Below are 17,853 nucleotides of genomic sequence, written 5' to 3'. Positions count from 1 at the left end.
CGAGCAGCTGGATCTAAGCCATACATCACCAAGTCCAATGCAAAGCATGGGATGCAGTGGTGTAAAGGACATCACCACTGGACTCTAGAGCAGTGGAGACGCCTTCTCTGGACTGATGAATCACGCTTTTCCATCTGGCAAGCTGATGGAGCAGTCTGGGTTTGGAGGCTACATTTTGGACTGCATTGTGCCGAGTGTGACTTTCGGTGGAGGAGGAATTATGCTGCGGGGTTATTTTTCAGGAGTTTGGCTTGGCCCCTTAGTTCCAGTGAAAGGAACTTTGAATGCTGCAGGATACCAAAACATTTTGGACAATTCCATGCTCCCAACCTTGTGGGAACAGTTTAGAGTGGGCCCCTACCTCTTCCAACATGACTGTGCACCAGTGCGCAAAGCAAGGTCCATAAAGACATGGATGACAGAGTCTGGCGTGGATGAACTTGACTGGCCTGCACAGAGTCCTGACCTGAACCCGATAGAACACCTTTGGGATGAATTAGAACAGAGACAGAGAGCCATGAACTTCTCCACCATGTGACATCACCAATGCACTTTTAAAAGAATGGTGAATAATTCCTATAAACACACTCATTTTCATACATGAGACACAGCGTATATTATAAAACACATTAAAGGGCTCATATTACATTTGTTTGTGGTTCAACTCTTCTGTGAGTTGCACATTTGGAGAAGCTAAACACTGCAGATGACTTTGAGGTGGCGGATGATGTGGCAAACTGCAACTTAAAGGCCTACTGAAATGAGATGTTCTTATTTAAACGGGGATAGCAGCTCCATTCTATGTGTCATACTTCATCATTTCGCAATATTGCCATATTTTTGCTGAAAGGATTTAGTAGAGAACATCCACAATAAAGTTCGCAACTTTTGGTCGCTAATAAAAAAGCCTTGCCTGTACCGGAAGTAGCAGACGATGTGCTCGTGACGTCACGAGTTGTGGAGCTCCTCACATACTTACATTGTTTACAATCATGGCCACCAGCAGCAAGAGCGATTCGGACCGAGAAAGCGACAATTTCCCCATTAATTTGAGCCGGGATGAAAGATTTGTGAATTAGGATATTGATAGTGAAGGAATAAAAAGAAAAAAAGTGGCAGCAAAGTGAGCGTTTCAGATGTAATTAGACACATTTACTAGGATAATTCTGGAAGATCCCTTATCTGCTTATTGTTTTAATAGTGTTTTAGTGAGATTTTAAAGATTGTAAAAGATTGTAAAGACATACCTCGAGGTCGGATGGCTGCGGTGAACACGCAGTGTCTCAGAGAGAAGCCGAGGAGCCAAGCTCACAGCTGCCTTTTTTGACAGCTACTGCAGGAGGACGAATAATCCACTGATGTCTCCGGTAAGGGGACGGCGTGGCGAAGTTGGTAGAGTGGCTGTGCCAGTAAACTGTGGGTAACTGGTTCAATCCCCACCTTCTATCATCCTAGTCACGTCCGTTGTGTCCTTGGGCAAGACACTTCACCCTTGCTCCTGATGGGTCCTGGTGAGTGCCTTGCATGGCAGCTCCCGCCATCAGTGTTTGAATGTGTGTGTGAATGTGCAACTAATGTCAAAGCGTTTTGGGCTCCTTAAAAGGGGTAGAAAAGCGCTATACAAGTACAAACTATTTACCATTGACCAAGATATATATCACAATTTCCCCATCCAAAAACATGCTGTTTGACATAGAGAAACATGTTCGCTTGACCGCTCCGCTTCACAACAAACAAAGAAACACCGGCTGTGTCTCGGTGCAAAAGACAGCTGCAATACTCCGCTTTCCACCAACAGCATTCTGTCACGCCTGTAAGTTTATGTTTTCGTTTTGGTCAGGTTATGTTTAGTTTTTTGGACATTTAAGTTCTGTCTTGGCACTTCCTGGTTTGTTTTCGTCTCCATGCCAACTAGTTTTCACCTGTCATGTCACGTCCCTGTCCTCAGCCTCACACCTGTTTCCACTAATTATCATAGTCACTCTTTTTCTTGTCTTCATTCTGGGATCTTCACACTCGCTACCCATGCTGCACCTCCTTCATGCCCTCGTCCGTAGTTCCATGCCGTGTAAGTTTTTGTATTCATGCCATTGTGCTAGTTTTTGTTTATAATTCATTATTATTCATGCCAATCGATCAAGTGTTTTTGTTTCATGTTTGTAGTTTGCAGCATTTATGCTAGTCTTTTGTTTGTTCACAGCCAAGTGTCTGTACCTCTTTTTGAGCGCCCTTAGTTTGTTTATTTTTTATAGTGTTTAAATAAACAACGATGTACTCACAGTCACGTCTCGCCCGTGCAAATCATCCTCTGCATCGAAGAAACAACTTTCAATCAATCAATCAATGTTTATTTATATAGCCCCAAATCACAAATGTCTCAAAGGACTGCACAAATCATTACGACTACAACATCCTCGGAAGAACCCACAAAAGGGCAAGGAAAACTCACACCCAGTGGGCAGGGAGAATTCACATCCAGTGGGACGCCAGTGACAATGCTGACTATGAGAAACCTTGGAGAGGACCTCAGATGTGGGCAACCCCCCCCCCCCCGCCCCCCCTCTAGGGGACCGAAAGCAATGGATGTCGAGCGGGTCTAACATGATACTGTGAAAGTTCAATCCATAGTGGCTCCAACACAGCCGCAAGAGTTCAGTTCAAGCGGATCCAAGACAGCAGCGAGAGTCCCGTCCACAGGAAACCATCTCAAGCGGATCAGCAGCGTAGAGACGTCCCCAACCGATACAGGCGAGCGGTCCATCCTGGGTCTCGACTCTGGACAGCCAGTACTTCATCCATGGTCATCGGACCGGACCCCCTCCACAAGGGAGGGGGGGACATAGGAGAAAGAAAAGAAGCGGCAGATCAACTGGTCTAAAAAGGAGGTCTATTTAAAGGCTAGAGTATACAGATGAGTTTTAAGGTGAGACTTAAATGCTTCTACTGAGGTGGCATCTCGAACTGTTACCGGGAGGGCATTCCAGAGTACTGGAGCCCGAACTTTAATCCTAGCCTAGTTGTGACACATTCTTCTTTATAGTAGGGACGACGTGGCGCAGTGAGAGAGTGGCCGTGCGCAACCCGAGGGTCCCTGGTTCAAATCCCACCTAGTACCAACCTCGTCACGTCCGTTGTGTCCTGAGCAAGACACTTCACCCTTGCTCCTGATGGGTGCTGGTTGGCGCCTTGCATGGCAGCTCCCTCCATCAGTGTGTGAATGGGTAAATGTGGAAGTAGTGTCAAAGCGCTTTGAGTACCTTGAAGGTAGAAAAGCGCTATACAAGTACAACCCATTTATTTATTTATCATTTATAGTCTCCATTATTAAATGAACAAATTGCAAAAGATTCAGCAACACAGATGTCCAAATTACTGTGTAATTATGCGGTTTAAGCGGACGACTTTTAGCCGTAACTTGTGCTGAGCTATTATTTCCTGACAGTCCGGGTCGTCACGTGTACACGTCATCATTCCGCGACGTTTTCAACAAGAAAAAAGTCCCGGGAAATTTAATATTGCAATTTAGTAAACTAAAGCGGCCGTATTGGCATGTGTTGCAATGTTAATATTTCATCATTGATATATAAACTATCAGACTGTGTGGTCGCTAGTAGTGGCTTTCAGTAGGACTTTAAAGATGGCTGACCTGGTTTCTTGCTGCAATCATGTGGCTCGTTTTCTTATCATCCTTTACACACCTGGAAATGTTTTTTTCAACATTGTTCTAAACACAATACTGTTTTTTTACGCAGGTTGTTTTTTCCAACCACTGAAGCGTGTTCTTTGCCCCGCAGGTGATCAAAGCCATCGAGGAGGGCTACCGCCTGCCCGCGCCCATGGACTGTCCCGTGGTCCTGCACCAGCTCATGTTGGACTGCTGGGAGCGGGATCGCGCAGAGAGACCCACTTTCAGCCAGATCCTCAACATGCTGGACAAACTCATCCGCAACCCGGGGACTCTGCGCAGGACCGGAGGGGAAAGGTAATAATAATAATAATAATAATAATAATAATAATAATAATAATAATACCTCCAAATGTCTGAGTAGGTTACCTATTTCAGTCTGTTGTGGTTTTGTGTTGAAAGACCCACTGTGTTGGCGTCTGGGGTGTGTCCGGAGGTGTGTGTGTCGGTGCTACCAGAGATGTGTGTGTCCAAGTGGTCGCTGTGTGACTGGCTGCAGTCCGTGGGTCTGGAGAGGTACACCGAGGTACTGGGGGCCGCAGGGTACTCCAGTCTGGACAGCTTGCTGGCACTCACACACCAGTAAGAATATCTCACAACATATCTTTCTTTGATATTACCCCCGTGGTCCCGAAGGGAATAAGCGGTAGAAAATGGATGGATGGGATGGAACTTGTAGCCTTGTTACATTTAATGGAGAGTAACTTGTAGCTTACTTCAATTTAATGGAGAGTGACTTGTAGCTTAGTTACATTTAATGGAGAGTAACTTGTTGCTTAGTTACATTTAATGGAGAGTAACTTGTAGCTTACTTCAATTTAATGGAGAGTGACTTGTAGCTTAGTTACATTTAATGGAGAGTAACTTGTTGCTTAGTTACATTTAATGGAGAGTAGCTTGTAAATTAGCTACATTTAATGGAGAGTAACTTGTAGCTTAGTTACATTTAATGGAGAGTAACTTGTAGCTTTCTTACATTTAATGGAGAGTAACTTCTAGCTTAGTTACATTTAATGGAGAGTAACTTGTAGCTTCGTTACATTTAATGGAGAGTAATTTGTAGCTTACTTCAATTTAATGGAGAGACTTGTAGCTTAGCTACATTTGTGGGAGAGTAACTTGTAACTTAGCTACATTTAATGAAGATTAACTTGTAGCTTCGTTGCATTAAATGAAGAGTAACTCGTAGATTAGCTACATTTAATAGAGAGTAACTTGTAACTTAGCTACATTTAATGGAGAGTAACTTGTAGCTTAGCTACATTTAATGGAGAGTAACTTGTAGCTTTCTTACATTTGATGGAGAGTAACTTGTAGCTTTGTTGCATTTAATGAAGAGTAACTTGTAGCTTAGCTACATTTAATGAAGAGTAACGTGTAACTTAGTTACATTTGATGGAGAGTAACTTGTAGCTTCGTTGCATTTAATGAAGAGTAACTTGTAGCTTAGTTACATTTAATAGAGGGTAACTTGTAGATTAGGTACATTTAATGGAGATTAAATTGTAGCTTAGTTACATCTAATAGAGAGTAACTTGTAGCTTAGCTACATTTAATGTAGAGTGACTTGTAATGTAGTTACATTTAATGGAGAGTAACTTGTAGCTTAGTTGCATTTAATGGAGAGTGACTTGTAATGTAGTTACATTTAATGGAGAGTAACTTGTAACTTAGCTACATTTAATGGAGAGTGACTTGTAGTTTAGTTACATTCAATGGAGAGTAACTTATAGCTTAGCTACATTTAATGAAATGTAACTTGTGGCTTAGTTACATTTTGTGGAGAGTAACTTGTAGCTTAGTTACATTTAATGGAGAGTAACCTGTAGCTTAGCTACATTTAATGGAGAGTAACGTGTAGCTTAGCTACATTTAGTGGAGAGTAATTTGTAGCTTAGTTACATTTAGTGGAGAGTAACTTGTAGCTTAGTTACATTTAATGGAGAGTAATTTGTAGCTTAGTTACATTTAGTGGAGAGTAACTTGTAGCTTAGTTACATTTAATGGAGAGTAATTTGTAGCTTAGTTACATTTAGTGGAGAGTAACTTGTAGCTTAGTTACATTTAATGGAGAGTAACTTTTAGCTTAGCTACATTTAATGGAGAGTAACTTGTAGCTTAGCTACATTTAATGGAGAGCGACTTGTAGTTTAGTTACATTCAATGGAGAGTAACTTGTAGCTTAGCTACATTTAATGGAAAGTAACTTTTAGCTTAGTTACATTCAATGGAGAGTAACGTGTTGCTTAGCTACATTTATTGGAGAGTAACTTGTAGCTTAGTTACATTTAATGGAGAGTAACGTGTAGCTTAGTTACATTTAATGGAGAGTAACTTGTAGCTTAGCTACATTTAATGGACAGTAACTTGTAGCCTAGTTACATTTAGTGGAGAGTAACTTGTAGCTTAGTTACATTTAATGGAGAGTAACTTTTAGCTTAGTTAAATTTAATGGAGCGTAACTTTTACCTTAGCTACATTTAATGGAGCGTAACTTGTAGCTTAGTTACATTTAATGGACAGTAACTTTTAGCTTAGCTACATTTAATGGAGAGTAACTTGTAGCTTAGTTACATTCAATGCAGAGTAACTTGTAGCTTGGCTACATTTAATGGAGAGTAACTTGTAGCTTAGTTACATTTAATGGAGAGTAACTTGTAGCTTAGTTACATTTAATGGAGAGCAACATGTAGCTTAGCTACATTTAAATTTTGTATTTCAAGTTGTTGTTACATATATGTATTGTTGCATTTGAAACACTTTTATTGTTGATAAAAGAAGTAATTGTTGTTATTATTCATTATCAATAGTATTATTTTCATTGGTATTTGTAGTGTAATAATGCTCATTGTCATTTCTGTTTTATTATTTATTTCACTAACTACTTCTTTGATATCACTTTGACTATCATATTTGTACATATCCTAATTACTGATGTTGTTCTATTGTTGTTGTTGTTGTCTCTCTGGCTTATCCCGCCCTTCTTTCCTCTTTCTATCCCCTTCTGCTCCGGCCCGATTGTGCCAAATAATAATATAAATACATTTAATAAAGTCAAAAATAAATGAGACAACAAGAGAAGTATCCAACACTTCTGGCGTATGCAAATGTTTTTTTATTCCGCCTAGCAACAAGTGGAAATGACAGGACATAATTGTCTGTGGGAAGGCACAGTTGAGGGCCACCAGACAGGAAGTGGCGTCCCCCACTAACGTTCTTCCTTCTCTGGCAGGGAAATGGACAGACTGGGCATCCTGACGCCGTCCCACCAAGACGTCCTGGTCGCCAGCGTGCAGCAGGAAATGTTGTCCCAAATGCAGCACACCATGGTTCCCGTCTGAGTGGCAGGATGGATCATACAAAACAATTCCATTTACCTCATCCGTGCACTTTAATGAGACTTTCCCGCCGTGGACCAGGACCACTCATGAAGAATGTGAGCAGCACTTTTTGTCCACTTCCATCCTGTGGAGTTTTCTAAGAAGCTGACGTGGACGTGGCCCACGGATTGCTACTGAGACTGAAGCCACGTCCTCCTGTTCTCTTCTTTTGTGCGTTATTTGATCATCTCTTTGTGAAGGCTGACAGAGCAGAATGGCTTCCAGTTTTTTATTTTTTTATTTTATTTTTTTGCTGCTTTGGACTTGACTTGAAGAAAATGTGTGTGCGCGTGTTTGTGCGGAAGAAGTACTTAGGCCCAGTGTGTGTGTGTGTGTGTGTGTGTGTGTGTGCGGTGTAAATTCCCACTTAATGGACTCCTCCTTGTCTAAATGTCACACGTTTGTTTGAACATTCTGATTATGCAAAGTGGAAGTGAAAGTGGGAGGAGTCTCGAGTTCCATACTAACCGACTGAATGTTTGGGCTTTTGTTTTTATAGCTTTTGTTTTAATTAGACATGTTCATTCTCGTTAGCGACACGAGATATTTTGTTTATTTATGGTCTTTTTTTAATGTAGTTTCTACGTTGTAAATTAGAAGCAAAGTGAAGAAAAACAAACTGTATCGACTGCCATATTGCATTGCAATAAATGCCAAAATCCATCTATGTACAGTATGAGGGTTTTAATATTGGCCGCGTTGGTTTTTTTTAAAGCAGCCAGGACATTAGGGACGGCGGCCCTCGTTTGAGGTCAGGGGCCGCGTGGAGGAAAGTCCGTTCCCAAAGTCATGGCGCGATAACTTCAAAATAAAGACATGTTCTTTGTTTTACTTGGGCCCAAAATAGAAGAAGCGAATTCTGAAAGTGTACATATTACAAATAATCCTCTGGGCAAAACACTTCCAAGTTCTTTGAAAATTCTGAGGGAAAATTTGGTGCAGTTTGAAACAACAACAGACTTTGTCCCAGTGAATCAACAAAGCCATCAACATTTGAAGTCATAGCCTATCTGGGATTAGACAAGATGATTAATAAAAAGATAAAAACTTCCATCCATCTTCAACCGCTTATCCGACAAGGCGAGGACAACAGCTCCAGCAGAGACCCCCAGACTTCCCTCTCCAGAGCAACGTAAGCAACTTCCTCCTGGGGGATCCCGAAGCGTTCCCAGGCCAGAGAGGAGTTGTAATTCTCCCATCTGGTCCTTGGCCTGCCGCAGGGTCTACTCCCAGTGGGAGGTGCAATGAGGACCTCCCTAGGGAGACGCTGGTGAGGCATTCGCACGAGATGCCCGAACCACCTAAGCTGGCTCCTTTCCAAGCAAAGGAGCACCGGCTCTACTCCGAGTCTCTCTCGGGTCACAGAACTTCATACTCCATCTCTAAGGGGGATGCCAGCCACCCTTCTGAGGAAACTCTTGTATCCGGAATCTTCTTCTTTGGGTCATGACCCACACTTCATGACCATAGGTGAGTGTAGGAATTTAGATAGCTCGGTAGACCGAGAGCTTTGCCTTCTGGCTCAGCTCTCGTTTGGTCACAACAGTGCGGCAGAGAGACTGCAATACCGCCCCAGCTGCTCACATTCTCCGGCTGATTTCCTTCTCCGTCTGTCCCTCACTCATGAACAAGACTCCGAGATACTTAAACTCCTCCACCTGGGACAAAGTCTTGTTCTCTACCTGGACTGTACAAATCATCAGTTTCCTGCTCAGAACCATGGCCTCAGATTCGGAGATGCTGATCCTCATTCCAGCCGCTGGTGTCATAACTAGGCTTGGACATGGATGGTGTGTGCTCCTCCGACGCAGCGGGATTACAGGACGAGCCAGGCGTGAATGTAAGTACATGATATTTATTAAATAAACAAACAAACTACAAAAAGGCAAACCAAGGACGGGCTCTGTGGCGGATAAAAATCTATACTATACTAAAAACAAAACAGCACAATGGCATGACTGTATACAAACAAAACCAAACTAGCACAAGGGCATAAATACAAAAACTTACACGGCATGGAACTGTGGACGAGGACGTGAAGGTTTGAACAGCATGGGTAGGGTGCGTGCGAGTGTGGGAACGAATACGTTGGCATGGAAACAAAACCAGGAAGTGCAAAACGTGACTGAATGTCCAAAATCAAAAACATAACATGATAAAACAAAACATGATCCATAGGTGTGACAGCTGGAATGAGGATCAGCATCTCCAGATAAAAACCTGTTTCTCTTAATGTGTTATGTCCACGCATTATTTCTGTGCTAATTCGACAAATCACAAGAGTCAGACGTGGAAACTATTCAAGCGGGGTTGAGTTACACCTGCGTTCACCTTGGGTTTTTTTGACGGAGACATTTTAGGGCAATGAGTGTTCCAAAGCATGTAAAACCGCATTTTTTTAACGTTTAATTTGGGTCAAGGGGAACGTTTACTTCTTGCTTGGTTGGCCCCGCTCTAAATTGCTTGCCTAACACAACTGCTATTGCGACATCTGCTGGACACATTTAGTTTATTTAACGAAAAAGGGCTGCCTGAAGAAACAAAGTCATGTGAGGTTCATGGCACTGGGGAGAAGGCTGTCATGACATCTTCATAAATGCACAAGATTCCATTGACAATTTTGGACATGTCTCTTATTCTCTCAATCGGAAGGACGTTTGGGGACCATTTTTTCAAGACGATGCACAATTTCTTTGAAGAAAAAAGATACATAAGGTCGATGTCAGGGTGCCTTAAATAGTCAGGATCTCAATCCAGTTGAAAATCTGAACTGAAGAAAATGATCCATGACAAGACTTCAATCGGTTACTAGTGTGAGGGTCTAGTCCATAGTGGGACTATCTTGAGAGACGTCACCGACTGATACAATGGGAGTGGTCCACCCCGGAACCCGACTTTGAACAGCTGGTGGATCTTCATGGTCACCTGATAACCTCTCCATGCAGGAGACTGGGGCAGAGCAGAAAAGAGAGACAGCAGATCAACTGGTCTAAAAAGGGGTCTATTTAAAGGCTAGGGTGTTTAAATGAGTTTTAGGATGAGACTTAAATATTTCCACTGAAGTAACATCTCTAACTGTTACTGGGAGATTATTCAAGTGTACTGGAGTCTGAATAGAAAACGCTCCAGACTTTTTTGGAAACCGGGAGTCACTATTAGGCCAGAGTTCTTAGAACGCAAATTTCTTGCCAGGACATGGTGCAATATGATTATGAAGATGAATGTTTGTCACTCGTTAAGTCTCAAAGACTGCAGGCTGTTATAAAAGCCAGAGGTGGTGCAACAAAATACTAAGGGTGTGTTGTGGTGTTTTTTTGTTGGTTTTTCATGCTTCCATATTTTTTATTGACTGATACCGTAATGTCACTCTGGGTTCATGTAAAAATGAAATGTATTTAATTGATTTAATTGAGTCTTTCCTAAAGACAGAAAGTTGCCATTTGACCATTTTCCCTACAAAATGAAACAAGCGAAGGAACATTCTCCAAAACTGGTGATTCCATATTCTCTTTCCCCAGGGGTTGTTTAGTATTTTGCATTCACACTTACTGTAGGCAATAGTATAAAAGTATACAGACTTAAGCCTGAGGAACTCATCTTTTGAGGCCGTTCAAGTGCAGCCAAGCTTGGACCGGCGGAAAAAGAAGATGGAGAGACAAGGCCTTAACTTTTTGCCGGATAAATTGGGGTGAGTTAACATTGCAGACTTTAATTGATGTTAATGTTACATGGGAGAGGTGACACAGCCACAATATATGTCACGTTGATGACTCCAGCCACAGTTTTGTAAGTTACATATCCACCTGACCCGGATTACAACCCTGCACCCTTCATTCCAAGTCAACAGTTTTATCCACTGGGCCATCCTGGGTCTTGCGAGCAGAAGATTATGTTCTGTACACAAATGTAATCGAGGATTCCTGGTTCAGTAAAGTATGAACCCGTGAGTCAAGGTGGTGTGTGGAAAAGCTATGTCCATGGGGTCAGTCTCCTAGATAAAACAAAGAACAATATTTTGCTAGTCACAGACCATGGATAGCCAGCTTCACTGTGAAAGATTTTGGTGGCTGTACAAAGTGGCTTTCACAGTAAACAAGTCTCTGACAGAGTTCCGTATTTGATTAAAGGCAAAAGTCTTGTACTAATAAATTAGTCCAAGACTTGTGATTTGTCATTGAATCACTCGATTCGGTTTCAGAATTTCTCCAAGGCATCAATGAATGCTTTGGATGAAGTACTTTTTTGTTTCACCTCCATCATAATTTAATGAATGCATTTGTATATGAGCAAAAATCATCAATCAAAGGTACCCAGAATAGCGCGATGGTCAATACTGTGGGCTCCCAATACAGGGTTACCCGCTTCAAATCCCAGTTTGTTTGACATAACTTGGAAGGGCTTGTTTTTGTTTCGCCTCCATCATAGTTTAATGATTGCATTTGTCTATTATGAAAAATGTTGTCTCAGCTAGACCCAAGATAGCTGAATGTTTACAACTGCTGCTTCTGACTCAGTATTGATTGATTGATTGAACTCAGTATTGATTGATTGATTGATTGAAACTTTTACTACGGTCTAGCTCCATCTTATCTTGCCGATTGTATTGTACCATATGTCCCGGCAAGAAATCTGCGTTCAAAGGACTCCGGCTTATTAGTGATTCCCAAAGCCCAAAAAAAGTCTGCGGGCTATAGAGCGTTTTCCGTTCGGGCTCCAGTACTCTGGAATGCCCTCCCGGTAACAGTTGGAGATGCCACCTCAGTAGAAGCATTTAAGTCTCACCTTAAAACTCATTTGTATACTCTAGCCTTTAAATAGACCTCCTTTTTAGACCAGTTGATCTGCCGTTTCTTTTCTTTTTCTTCTATGTCCCACTCTCCCTTGTGGAGGGGGTCCGGTCCGATCCAGTGTCCATGTACTGCTTGCCTGTGTATCGGCTGGGGACATCTCTGCGCTGCTGATCCGCCTCCGCTTGGGATGGTTTCCTGCTGGCTCCGCTGTGAACGGGACTCTCGCTGCTGTGTTGGATCCGCTTTGGACTGGACTCTCGCGACTGTGTTGGATCCATTATGGATTGAACTTTCACAGTATCATGTTAGACCCGCTCGACATCCATTGCTTTCCTCCTCTCCAAGGTTCTCATAGTCATCATTGTCACCGATGTCCCACTGGGTGTGAGTTTTCCTTGCTCTTATGTGGGCCTACCGAGGATGTCGTAGTGGTTTGTGCAACCCTTTGAGACACTAGTGATTTAGGGCTATATAAGTAAACATTGATTGATTGATTGATTAGTAGATTGCACAGTACAGTACATATTTTGTACAATTGACCACTAAATGGTAACACCCCAATAAGTTTTTCAACTTGTTTAAGTCGGCGTCCACGTTAATCAATTCATGGTAGTAGTACTCGGTTCAACTCCATAACTTGGAAGATCTAGTTTTTGTTTCACCTCTATCATAGTCTAATAATTGCATTTGAGTGAAATGATGACACCTTAGGGGTTACCTGTGTGTGTGTGTGTGTGTGTGTGTGTGTGTGTGTGTGTGTGTGTGTGTGTGTGTGTGTGTGTGTGTGTGTGTGTGTGTGTGTGTGTGTGTGTGTGTATAGTGTGTGAATGAGTGAGTGCGGGTGATAAATGTATAGATCCGTGGTTCAGGCTTGGCCACCAACGAAGAGTACTGCATTCAAATCCTGGTCTGGTAGCTAGGTAACTTACAGATGTGTCTAATCAGCACACATCTGTCCTTTAATACCATTTCAGGCGCATATTCTTACACACACACACACACACACACACACACACACACTGGGGAGTTGATTGGAAGATACTTTTGATACATCAAGGAATGGTTGATAGAATCTGGATTCTAGCAAATATGCCAATGTTTTTCCAGCCTAATGAGACCTGACTGCACACACACACACACACACACACACACACACACACACACACACACACACACACACACACACACATGCCTCCCCCATGACTCACTCCCAACGACTCCAGAAAGAAAATGCTGATGGTGGTTAATGAGGCAGATGCCGCCTAAATAAGAGACGGAGAAGGAGTCCGTTTGGCTGCGGGCGTGAAACTGACTTGCTTCTCTCCAATAATGAGACAGTGGTGTGGTCACGTGACCACGAGACGCCTTTTCACACGAAATACGCTTTTCTGTTAGTATTTGTACTCGACGAGTGGCTTCCACGGATTAATCGCTGAATAAGCATCTCCTTCTTTTCCTCTGGGAGGAAAGAGTAGTCATTGGTCTCAGACAAATGCAATAGTTTTCTAATGTTTCCAAGCAGGCGGTTTTTTAAAAATGTATCAAAACGCACCTTATTTAGAATAATATCACAGAATACAATGATTTGCGAATCTTTTTCAACTTATATTCAATTGAATTGACTGCAAAGACATTTAAGGTTCAAACTGATAAACTTTGTTGTTTTTTGCAACTATTAGCTCATTTTGAATTTGATGCCTGCAACATGTTTCAAAAAAGCTTGCACAAGTCGCAAAAAAGACTGAGACAGCTGAGATGTGCTCGTCAAAGACTTATTTGGAACATCCCACAGGTGAGCGGGCTAATAGGGAACAGGTGGATGCCATGATTGGCTATGAAAGCAGCTTTCATGAAATGCTCACTCATTCACAAACAAGGACGGGGCGAGGGTCACCACTTTGTCTAGAGCTGTAACAGTTTGAGATGCTAGCTCAGTAGAAGCATTTAAGTCTCACCTTATACTCTAGCCTTTAAATAGACCTCCTTTTTAGACCAGTTGATCTGCTGCTTCTTTTCTTTTTCTCCTCTGTCCCCCCCTCCCTTGTGGAGCGGGTCCGGTCCGATGACCATGGATGAAGTACTGGCTGTCCAGAGTCGGGATCCATGATGGACCGCTCGCCTGTGTATCGGTTGGGGACATCTCTACGCTGCTGATCCACCTCCGCTTGAGATGGTTTCCTGTGGACGGGACTCTCGCTGCTGTCTTGGATCCGCTTTGAACTGAACTCTCGCGGCTGTGTTGGAGTCACTATGGATTGAACTTTCACAGTATCATGTTAGACCCGCTCCACATCCATTGCTTTCGGTCCCCTAGAGGGGGGGGGTTGCCCACTTCCGAGGTCCTCTCCAAGGTTTCTCATAGTCAGCATTGTCACTGGCGTCCCACTGGATGTGAATTCTCCCTGCCCTTCTGTGGGTTCTTCCGAGGATGTCATAGTCGTAATGGTTTGTGCAGTCCTTTGAGACATTTGTGATTAGGGCTATATCAATAAACATTGATTGATTGATTGATTGTCGACAAATGCCTGAGCAAATTGCTTAGGAACAACATTTCTCAGCCAGCTATTGCAAGGAATTTAGGGATTTCACCATCTATGCTCCGTGATATCATCAAAAGGTTTAGAGAATCTGGAGAAGTCACTGCACCTAAGCGGCAAGGCTGAAAACCAACATTGAATGCCCGTGACCTGCAATCTCTCAGGCGGTACTGCATCCAAAAGCGACATCAGTGTGTAAAGGATATCACCACATGGGCTCAGGAACACTTCAGAAAACCACTGTCAGTAACTACAGTTGGTCGCTACACCTGTAAGTGCAAATTAAAACTCTACTATGTAAATCGGAAGCCATTTATCAACAACACCCAGAAACGCTTCGCTGGGCCGGAGCTCATCTGAAATGGACTGATGCAAAGTGGAAAAGTGTTCTGTCGTCTGACGAGTCCACATTTCAAATATTTTTTTGGGAAACTGTGGACATCGTGTCCTCCAGACCCGACTGTTCTAGGGTGAAATTGTAAAAGGCAACATGTGTGATGGTATGGGGGTGCATTAGTGGCCAAGGCATGGCTAACTTACACATCTGTGAAGGCACCATTAATGCTGAACGGTACACACAGGTTTTGGAGCAACGTATGTTGGAATCCAAGCAACGTTATCTTGGACGCCCCTGCTTATTTCAGCAAGACAATGCCAAGCCACGTGTTACAACAGCGTGGCTTCATAGTAAAGAAGTGTGGGTACTTGACTAGACTCCCTGTAGTCCAGACCTGTCTCCCATTGAAGTTCATGATTATTTGCACAAAAAAAACCAACAAAGTTTCTCAGTGTGAACATGAAATATCTTTTCTTTGCAGTCTATTCAATTGAATATAAGTTGAAAAATATTTGCAAATCGTTGTATTCTCTTTTTATTTACCATTTACACAACGTGAGAACTTCACTGCTTTTGGGTTTTGTAGTCTATGTTTAATGAAATAATATGTTATATTATACTTGTGTAATGCAATCCGGTTCTCAATTTCCTTACCTGGATCAACAAAGGTCAAATGATGAATGAATTTAGTAAAATACATCAATAAATATTACAATAGGATTCTAAAAAAACACAATACTAAAAAAAATCTCTATGTGATTAAATCAAAAAAACTATATTTTAAAATATGTTTAAAACCTTGTTTAATAGATAATAGAATTATTAAAAAAAAAAAAAGTAAAAAAAAAATTCTCTGTGATTGATTTAAATAAAAGTGAATATAAAATAATCCATAGATAATAGAATTATAAAATAATACAATGCTAAAAAATGGTTCTCTCTGTCATTAAATTAAATAGAAATACATATTTTTAAAAACATTTTTCGATCGATAATAGAATTATATAAAACCACAATACTAAAAAAATGTCCTCTATGTAATTAAATAAAATTAAAATATATATTTTTTGATAAATGATCAAATTATACAAAAACCAAAGTACTAAAAAAATGTCCTCTCTATGTGATTAAATAAAATTAAAATAATTATTGTTTTTTTTTCGATAAATAATATGATTATAACAAAGTACAAATAAACTGACTCTCTATGATAACATAAAAATAAACATTTTAAAAACATTTTTCGATAGATAAAACAAACACAATACTAAAAAAAAAGTATTTTCTATTTAATTAATTTAAATAAAAGTGAATATCAAAAAATAAAAATTCCACAAGTTATAGAATTATAAAATAACACAATACTAAAAAAAATGTAATATCTGTGTCATTGAATAAAAATAAATATTTGTTAAAAACATTTGTTGATAGATAATAGAATTATAAATGACACAATACTAAAATAATGTCCTGTCCATGTAATTGAATAAAATAAAAATGAATATACTTTTTTTTTAACAAATCTTGGATAGATAATAGAATTATAAAAATAAAAAAAATACAAAAACATTGTCCTCTCTATACGATTAAATAGAGTTAAAACAATTATTTAAAAATAGTTTTACCATTGATAATAGAATTATTTTAAAAAAAAAATACTAAAAAAAAATTCCTTTCTATGATCAGATAAAAAAAAAAAAATTTTAAATTTTTTTTGATTGATAATAAAACTATTTTAAAAAACACACAATATGATAAAGGTCACTGGATGGACCTTCTTGCATGAAGAAATAAAAACAACAGTCACTGCTTCAGGAATTCTGTCCTCTGATGTCTTCTGGACTTCTGCTGCCTTCAGTCAAAGTCTTCATTTGTGTTCCCTGTGACCAATCGTGCTCCAAAGTGCGATCAAAGGAATCGATCCCACGGAGAACCGTGCGGGCCCTCCAGACGTTTCCCCCAAAAGACACTCTTGTTGTCCGGAGGAGGGCCGCTCAAATGAAACTGGTTCTGTCTCTGTGTCTCGGCGGGGGGCCCATTGTGGGTTTTTGTCCCCAGATTAGGGCTGGTATGGATCCGGCTAATCCTGCCTGCTCTTCCATGAGGGACAGACAGCGGGGCGTCTTTGCTGCGCAGCCGGCCGTGGTCTAGAGGCTCTGGGATTGAGTTTTGTACACCGGCCCGGATTTGTCTCAGGATTAAAAGCACGGCCCTCAAAGACAGACAGCCGTTCCCACGGCAACCCCCGCAAAGTGAGTGCAAAGCAGCTGTCCAAGAGAGAGTCCAGTCCATAGTGGATCTAACATAAGAGTGTGAGAGTCCAGTCCATAGTGGATCTAACATAATAGTGAGAGTCCGGTCCATAGTGGATCTAACATAATAGTGAGAGTCCAGTCCATAGTGGATCTAACATAATAGTGTGAGAGTCCAGTCCATAGTGGATCTAACATAATAGTGAGAGTCCGGTCCATAGTGGATCTAACATAATAGTGTGAGAGTCCAGTCCATAGTGGATCTAACATAATAGTGAGAGTCCAGTCCATAGTGGATCTAACATAATAGTGTGAGAGTCCAGTCCATAGTGGATCTAACATAATAGTGTGAGAGTCCAGTCCATAGTGGATCTAACATAATAGTGAGAGTCCAGTCCATAGTGGATCTAACATAATAGTGAGAGTCCGGTCCATAGTGGATCTAACATAATAGTGAGAGTCCAGTCCATAGTGGATCTAACATAATAGTGAGAGTCCAGTCCATAGTGGATCTAACATAATAGTGTGAGAGTCCAGTCCATAGTGGATCTAACATAATAGTGAGAGTCCGGTCCATAGTGGATCTAACATAATAGTGTGAGAGTCCAGTCCATAGTGGATCTAACATAATAGTGAGAGTCCAGTCCATAGTGGATCTAACATAATAGTGTGAGAGTCCAGTCCATAGTGGATCTAACATAATAGTGAGAGTCCAGTCCATAGTGGATCTAACATAATAGTGTGAGAGTCCAGTCCATAGTGGATCTAACATAATAGTGAGAGTCCGGTCCATAGTGGATCTAACATAATAGTGTGAGAGTCCAGTCCATAGTGGATCTAACATAATAGTGAGAGTCCAGTCCATAGTGGAT

General features: G+C 41.2%; 1 protein-coding gene across 1 annotated transcript in view; it reads left to right on the top strand.

Moving 5' to 3' along the window:
• LOC133568775 (ephrin type-A receptor 4-like) overlaps positions 1-7,732 on the top strand; it is a 95,108-nt gene extending 87,376 nt beyond the window's left edge. Inside the window, exons 17-19 of the mRNA XM_061920910.1 lie at positions 3,795-3,982; positions 4,088-4,267; positions 6,918-7,732. Coding sequence (XP_061776894.1) covers positions 3,795-3,982; positions 4,088-4,267; positions 6,918-7,026 — 477 coding nt within the window. The 3' untranslated portion in view covers positions 7,027-7,732. The remainder of the gene's footprint in view (positions 1-3,794; positions 3,983-4,087; positions 4,268-6,917) is intronic.
• Positions 7,733-17,853: the final 10,121 nt, after the last annotated feature.

Source organism: Nerophis ophidion, linkage group LG14, assembly GCF_033978795.1.
Source record: "Nerophis ophidion isolate RoL-2023_Sa linkage group LG14, RoL_Noph_v1.0, whole genome shotgun sequence".
NCBI classification, from domain to species: Eukaryota; Metazoa; Chordata; class Actinopteri; order Syngnathiformes; family Syngnathidae; genus Nerophis; species Nerophis ophidion.
The sequence above is the reverse complement of the archived record's forward strand: the minus strand, read 5'-3'. Positions and strand labels throughout refer to the sequence as shown.